The sequence below is a fragment of the Gopherus flavomarginatus genome, chromosome 2 (genome assembly GCF_025201925.1).
Source record: "Gopherus flavomarginatus isolate rGopFla2 chromosome 2, rGopFla2.mat.asm, whole genome shotgun sequence".
NCBI lineage: Eukaryota > Metazoa > Chordata > Testudines > Testudinidae > Gopherus > Gopherus flavomarginatus.
Genome location: NC_066618.1, coordinates 188741977 through 188750555, shown reverse-complemented (window position 1 = coordinate 188750555; position 8579 = coordinate 188741977). Strand labels below are relative to the sequence as shown.

Genomic DNA, 8579 nt, shown 5'->3' with positions numbered 1-8579 from the left:
CACCTAATCTAAAACACACAGTGTGACATACCTAATAATCATTGACATTCAATGCATGTTAAGGATAGAAAAGAGCTAGTCACCTCATCTGTCCCTCCTTCCAATGCATTTTCCAGCCCCTTTTCTAATGTAGTTTTAAATGATCTCAAGCAACGGAGAAGCAATGTCTCGTGACTTCCCTTAAGAATCCATTCTGGAATCAATTAACTGATCCTGATAATGAGCCTAAATTTTCCTACAGTTAATTTCCTCCCATATCTGAAACTTTTGTCTCACAGCAAGATGAATTAAATAATATCTAAGAGTTTGTCCATTCATCCCAATGTACTTTACAAAGATAAGTACACATCAAAGACATATTATAAGTGGAAAACTGAAACACAGAGAAGTTAAACAGCAACTTGCTCCAAAGAAGGGAATAGAACACAGTTCTCCCAATTCCTAATCTGACAGCCACTCTACTGGTCAACCATAACTTTTGTCAATGAAATTGCTCCTTTTAAGAAATGATTTTGATACTAACAATAAATCAAAGACATTTTGGGAAATATTTTTTTAATTCTATGAATATTCATTGTGGTGTGGAGCAAGTGAAACTATGCATAGGGTTAAATAAAAGTTATTTTGTAAGAAGGTAAAAATGGTGACAAATAAACTTTATAAGTAAAAAAACCCAGTAGTTAGGCATATACTGATGTTAATAACCCATAAACAAGCTAAGTTTTCCTTGCTTACAGTTTCACACATTGCATAAGAAATAAACCAAGAACAGCATCTTTTATGTGTGGAATATTTTTACTTTTTAATGTTGCATTGAAGCCTTTAAATCTGGAATGTCAAGGATATTTATATAACACAAGATTTCTCATGGCATTTAAAAAAATTAAATTTTCAAGATGATCTAAAGTGTTGCATAGTAACATTTTTTAACAAGCTACGGCCAAAGCCTTGCCCCATTGAAATCCATGGGAATTTGCCTTAATGTGGCACCGGAATTTGATATCTAGAACGCATTTTAGATTGTTAAATTGATGCAGGGGTACAGATTCCAGCAGGAGCTCTCTCAATAAACTCTTTATTTGTGCAAACATACAAAGTGGTTTCATAGTTTTAAGGCAGCTCATTTTGCTTTTTCCTTCCTACTACCCGGACATAGCAGAATAGTGTTTAACTGGCAACAGCAAGTACAAACAAAAAATATTACTGAAAACTGAGTCTTGTTGACCTCGACAGGGGGAGGGGGCGGAGAAGGGGGAATCATACATAGTGTGTCCAGCTATGTAAAATAAAATAAGTGGGCGCTACAAATGCCAAATTTTAACAACCAACCAAAAATCCAACAAAACAAAACAAACCTGTCCCCCAAGATGAATAGTTTAAACAACTCCATGGGGAAGGTAAAGGTTTTTTTGAATTTTCCTTTTTCTGTAACACGAGAAAAACAGACTTCAGTGCAAAATTCTAGTATTAGTGTTTTTATTACTTACTCTCATTGCATTATTTGAAGAAAACAGCACTGAATATTTTTACTTCCGAGAAGCATTACTTGATGTTACAAGAATTTATATTTAGTTTATTAAACTAACATTATTACAACCTCAAAGGTGGGACCATAGGAAGTTTCTGAACCTGTTTCTTGTCTCTTTTACACATATGAAATTCCATTGATTTTTAATGGATTTGCAGTGGTATGTTTGCAGATAAGTGTTTGCTGGTTTTTTTGGCTTGTTTGATCTTAATGCAATTATTTTAAGAAAATATTCATCTTGTTAACATATTACCACTTTAGTTGTTAGCTAACCACCACAGCAGTTCATTTCCTCATAAATATTTAACATAATAAATAAAGTCCCTTGGGCCCTAACACTTTTGACACTTGTATAATCTAAAACAAATCCTCCCACTTTTTAAATTAAACAGACCATGTTACACACACAGTTGGCTAACTATTTACAAAGCACCCAATTAAATTCTGCTTAATTCTCCCACTGTCTGAAAATCCCACCTCACTGGTGCGTGAACTACTGATCACACAAAATGCATAACTTTCTCATAGCTTGGACATTACTTTACAGACTGTAAAACTTTATTGTACAAAAGACTGCTATAAAATGAACTCATCCATTAAGCAACACGTATAAGAAAGTGAAGCAATTGTATAAATTCAGAGGATTGAAGAAATAAGCAGAAGAATCACAGTACAAAGACACGTAAATCTAGTTTAATGTTCACATGTAGAATTTACACATCACAGAGATTAAACAGAATTTTAACTTAACATAGCTGCAATGAAATGAAAGTCATTTTGTATTAGAAAAATAATCTTGATGCAGTTATCTGATTTTTGGTCTACTTAAAGTTCATTTTAAGATGGATTTACATCACTGATCATAATGACTTTGCTTGTGTGCTTTTCCACAATCCCATATCAATATTCTTTGGATGAAACAGTAACTGTTCATTTGTTAATGATTTGCCCTTTGGTTCCAAGCAGAGAACTGTGTTCACTTTTTAACTGTAATATGCTGTAAGAATGAAAGTTTGTGACAATAAACCTTTTGTTGTTAAAAGAAGTTCCACAGTAAGTGTCTTGATTCTGATGCAACAGCAGATTTTACAAAAGCTGATTAAAGACCTAACGCATTGTCTTCAATATGAAAAAGTAGATAGAATTTGTTTTTCTAATCTCAGTAAAAAAACAGTCTTAACACTACTTGTATATAATGCACTAAAACCCCTTGTGCCTAATTGACAAAAGTGTAGTTTCAAAATGTATAATACAATTACCAATATTTTAATCTAGATTGAAGAAAACACGTTTGTATGGACTCAACACGAGTTTATTTGCAATTAGACATCTCATGCAGTCATGCAGGACCACTAGCTATAGCTGTAACTTCCAAGTCTAAAAAGACACTGGGCAAAAACCTTAACTGTCAAGATATTTTCATATTAGCAGCTCTGTACCTAAGCTGTAAATAATGTTCTAAAGAAATATTCCCACACATTAAAAAAAACATACACACCTTTATAATATTTACAAAAAATATTTAATTAAAAATATTTTATAATTACAGTAGTCTATTAAAGCATATACTTTTCTCACTTACACTTATAGAACATCTCTATATATACACAGTATGAAATGTCACTCATATATCTATACAATATGTAACATTCCTGCAGGGAGAAGAAAGTTCCCTGGGCCCCAATAAAATCATCTATTTTAAACAATAGATGTCAAATATATCTACAATGCTCTGGCAGATTAGTAAAGCTTCAAAATTTCAGCTGCTCAGTCCCTTACAGTTATACTTCTAAAGTCTGATTTACTCTCGATCTTCTATCCAACAGAAAAGTCACACTTTTCTGCTTGTTTTAAGTCTCCTCCCACCAAAATAAACAAACAATTCACATCTGATATAAAATGCACAGAAAAAAAAGACATGTTTAAAATGCTATGAACGTGCAAAACAGTGAAAGGTTCTCTCTCAGAAGGAAACATGGAAACGATTCTGGGATTGAATTATTTTTTCATCTCATCTGATGGCTGATATTTCTTTTTCCCCCTCCCTCTCTAATGTGTTTTTCTCTGCTCCTCTGGCTCTGGATCTGACTGCTGCACACCTGTGGAAGAGGAATGAATAGAGGGGGTGTGTGAACCGTTTTTTGCTCCAGACTGAGTGGCGCCACCAACAAAACACAAGACATGCTTGATCAACAACCCAAAACAAACCAGGTCAAACAACAACCTCAGCTTCCATACTAGGCCAAAACAGAGGAATACACAGCTGCAAGCCCCAGTGATAAGCGCTTGACACGGGGTTTAAATAATAATAAAACAGGCTCCCTGCAAACCTTGTTTGCTCAGTCCAGACCCCATTTCTGCACTCCAGATGAGACAGAAAGGAAAGACAGTCTCAATGCTAGGAAAAGAGACTTCCTTTAGAAAAGAATGTAGGTGCACTCAGGTCAGAGAGGCACTAGTGCTTCTAGCATAATACATTATTCATGCATTTAATGGAGAAGAAATTAACTCCTAAGGAATGTGGAAGACTTCAACCCGTTTTAAAAAAGAGCTAGCTGAAACATTTACAGTGCAAAGGGCACTGCTGTTACAATACCACAGATGGCAGAGATGCAGCCTTTTCTCTAGATGCCCAATAATTAATTGAGACTCACCTTGAGAGTGCAGTTCAGCGGCACAGAATACTGTCCCCCTGCTTGTTAACAGCGCCAGCCTGCACAACAAAACACCAGTAAAAAAAAAGGAAAGGTGCAAATAATTAGCTCGGCCATGATAACTGTGATGGGCAGAGACCAGCCTAGAGAGGTGACAAGCTCCACAATGGAGAGCGGAAGCCACAAGGACTGGGCCAGCCAAGTCCTACAGCACACAGATCAGTGCACTCCGACACAGGCAGGGACACCAGGGCTGCTGAGTGTCACATTCTGAACACATAGCCGGACCCGTCCCCCAGGCACCGCCGGCTGGAGAGTCGCAGGTTTCCTTCAGTCTCTCAGAAGCAAAAGCCTTCTCTGCTGCTTAAAGGGTGGATCCCGGAAAAGAGAGATCCTCCCCGCTCCCACGCACAGACATTTATTTGTTATATACATAAGGGTTTATATACATATATGAAGATTTCAGGGTGTGTGTGTGTATATATATATATATACCCTGAAACACTTAAATGTGCACATTCCCTTTAAGCGTTTATATGAGCTACAGTACCCTTAAGTGTGTACAGAATCGTTGTACGGATTCCTGTGTGTAGACACACATTATCTATACTTCCCTGAGTGGCTATAACTATACAGCAAGTACAGTGAGAGTATATGTGTGTGCGTATGTCTATACACACACACACACACACACAAGCGTCTAGCTCATCATTGTATTTCCCGGTACAGAGTGTGTGCATCTACAGGCGGGTGTGTGGGATGCACACACTCAATGGATCACACAACGGAAGTATGCAGTACAGTGCCTATAGGTGCATACTTGCGGACAGATCCTGCTCTTACTAAAGTCAACGGCACGACTCCCACTGACTCCAGTGGAGCAGACTGGGTCTCAGGGCGCCCGTAGAACACACACACACGGATACCGCGTAGCACTCACACGCCTAAGGGGACTCTGTCGACGCCGGTCGTTGCAGAGACACAGAGGGTCTGGGGTACCCTGGCCACACACCCTTCAGGGAGTGCACAGTACGAGCCCTGCATTCCCTAGCTGGCTGGCCAATGCTACACATACACATTCCTGCCCCGCGTGGGCTAGCCCGGCCAGGGCAGCGCCTCGCGTTTTTCCTGCCACGGCGCTTACCGGGTCGGTGTTGAGCGCTGTAAGCGGGGTCCGGGGGGTGGCTGCGGGACAGCTCCCTGGGTGCAGCGGAGGTGGCTGCTGTTGCTGCTGCCTGAGCAGAGCCGGGTGCGTCTCCAGAGCCAGCTGCAGGTCGAGGATGTAGTCGATGACATGCTGCAGGATCTCCACTTTGCTGACCCGCTTATTGGGCGGGATGGTGGGCACTAGCTTCCGGAGCCGGCTGTAACAGTCATTCATATCGCACTGCAGGCACAGCGACGCCGGCTCCTCGCCCGACGGGGCCCCCTTGCAGCCGTGCTCTGCCAGGCAGCGCAGAGCCAACTGGCCGCCTCCGCCACCTCCTCCTCCACCGCCCCCGCAGCAGCCCGCCTGTGCCTTCCTGCTGGGGTGGCGGACGGGACTGACCGCTTTCATGGTGCACAAGGAGCGATCCCCTCGGGCACCGATGCACACCGCGTACCGCCCGCAATGCAACAAGAGCAAGAGGCAGCGCTCAGCCAACGCAGCGATCCCTTCCTAAAGCAACCAAGGAGGGGCGGCCCGTCTCTGGATACAATCTCCGGGCTCTGCCAGAGGGGATGCCAGACCGTGCAAAGAAAATCCCACCACCCAGGCTAGTCATTCACTACCCTTCCCCTTCATTCCCACTAGAACCCAGCCGCCTCTGCTCAGCCCGGCTTGCAGCGCCGCCCTATATATATATAGCACGGGGTACAGACAGGCGGGGCTCGCGCTGCCGGGGCCCGGGGAAAGGAGGAGGCAAGAGGCGCGCGGGGGAGGGGAAATGTGTGCAAAGGAGAGGGGAGGAGGGGGTGCGGAGCGCCGCGCTTTGGCCAATCACCGTCGCCTCCTCCCTCCATGGAACGCCGCTCTGGCCAATGGCGAGGACGCTCCATTCCGTCAATGCTGTGGGGTCTAGGGCTGGGGAGACTGCTGAACCCAAGGGAGCGGAGGGAGGAGGAGAGAGAGAGAGAAGTTCCTAGCAAGGAAGAACTGCGGGAATGCGAATGGAATTCACTCTCCTGAATGAAGCTGCTGAATCCTGCCATTCCCATCGGCACCCGGAGCACTCACAACTGGCTGTGCCAGCAGTAGGCTTCCCCTCCTCTGATCTATCCTTGAAGCCTGCAAGGCGCAATTGGAGATTGTTAATGTCATTTTACCGTACGCACTTTTTTTTTTGCTGTCTATTTATTCTTCAGACTGCTTAATCATCACCAGAAAATATTTCTACCACTGGCAGAGGTGGAGATGCTGTTTGCAATGTCTAGCCTCATTCAGTGTATTTTTTTAGCCTTTCACTGCTTTCCTGCCCCTACCCTTAGACACGCAGAGTCTTTCGAGGGATGTTGATTTAAAGAAAAAAATAATCCAGATTTGAGTGCGGGCGGAGGGGGGGGGGCGGACAGGAGCTCAAGCAAAGCAATTGCTGTGGAACATTAAATTAGAGCACATCACTATTAAAAATTCATGGACATGGATTATTTAAAATTCCTCTATGACATATAATATTAATCCATTTTATGTAAAATTCATACCTGTAACTTAATTTAGTCCATTAATGCATCAGATCACGTATTAGTAAATGTATCATGTTTTAAATATGATGCTAGAAATGTCCAGAGTTCTGTACTTTGAGACAGCACATTCAAATTAACAGGCACATACTCCAGAGTCCTGCTTAGGTCGCTGTGTGGTGGATTGCAGCCTTTTAATTTAATAATGCCTTGCTTAAACTTTCTATTAACTCCTCGTGAGGATTCAGAACAGATGCAGGTGAACTGAACATTAGAATAAGAAATAAAGGCACAATCCTGCAACTCATACAAACGGTCCTTACTCCTTACCCACTCCTTACTACATGCATCCGACGAAGTGGGTATTCACCCACGAAAGCTCATGCTCCAAAATTCGTCTGTTAGTCTATAAAATGCCACAGGACTCTTTGCTGCTTTTACAGAGCCAGACTAACACGGCTACCCCTCATACTCCTTACCCATGTAAACTATCTCAGTGATTTCAATAGAACTATTTACTTGAGTACAGTGCTGCTTGAATGAGCAAGGGCTGCAAGACTGGTGAGTAAAATCTAACAGAAGAAAAGAAATTCATAGTTAACAGTGATTGATGATTGCATGCCCCCACCACACCTAGTCACAGAGTGATGTACAAAGGATACAGAGGGAAACAGTTAAGCCTGAAACCTTGAATGGGAAGGGGTTGGCTCATCTTTTCATAACAGTAAAAGAGTGCATATTTAGGTCTTTTCCACCCCCTAAAAGGTACAATATAAGTCATCAATCCTGCAAAGACTTATGCACATTCTTAACTTTACACACTATGAGTAGTGTGTACAATGGGGCTTCTTACAGGGCATAAAATTAAGCACCTGTTTAAATCTTTGTAGGACTGGGGTCTAAATTAGCGAGCTAAACAGTGACCATGTCATGACAGGCATATTGTCATCAACTATATACTCTGAGAGCCTGTTCTGCTATACCTTACACTGGTTTTACACTGTGAAACACCACGAACTTCAGTGAAGTTACTCCTGATTTTCATCAGTGTGATACATCAGGCCCTAAGTTACAGTTATGCCTGTCTGTTCCCCAGACTCTTGATGAGATGGACAGACTTCTGTTTTTTTTCTTTTTCAGAAAAATAATCTGTACACAGTATTAAGTATGTGGACTAAAATCTTGCTGATCTGATCTTAATTAAAATCTCTGTGAAACTAGGTGCATTATAGAATTTAATTGGTCTATTTGTATAGAATCAGAGCTGATCTTACCTCACTGAAAATTTGTGGGAAATCCTAGAATGTAACCATTTCTCCAGGAGGCGATCTGATGTAAACGGATGTATATATAATAAGCCGCATTGACATCATGGAAATTCTATTGAGACTGATGTGGGTCCTAAAGATTAGTCAACATTTTTGGAAATCTATGATATCTTGATATGTTACAGATCTAGTTCTTCATCAGTCTACTTCCGTAACTCAGGAGCCAAATGGTACTCAATGGATTTTTGTGTATTGTCTCAGACTTATCTAAAATTTATGGGAAAATGTTGTGTTCCCATTGCTGACCTATCAATATAAATCTGTGAAAAAAACCTGTCCCATAAATATTCAGGGACTTCCTCTGGTAACTCCCTATAATACTAATGATACATGATAGTCTGCCATGCATTGATGAGCAAGCTAACATCATTCCCTGTCAACAATTGGCCTGCTTCTGCTCTCATTGAA

The 8579-nt window shown here is 41.6% G+C and overlaps 1 protein-coding gene across 1 annotated transcript; it reads right to left on the bottom strand.

The window, feature by feature from the left end:
* Positions 1-1300: 1300 nt before the first annotated feature.
* On the bottom strand, positions 1301-6012 carry ID4 (inhibitor of DNA binding 4). Its single transcript, XM_050942315.1, has 3 exons — positions 5327-6012; positions 4183-4241; positions 1301-3627 (listed from the first exon to the last, which is right to left on the bottom strand). Exons 1-2 carry the CDS (start codon positions 5738-5740, stop codon positions 4197-4199), a joined length of 459 nt encoding a protein of 152 aa, XP_050798272.1. The 5' UTR covers positions 5741-6012; the 3' UTR covers positions 1301-3627; positions 4183-4196.
* Between the last annotated feature and the right edge of the window lie 2567 nt (positions 6013-8579).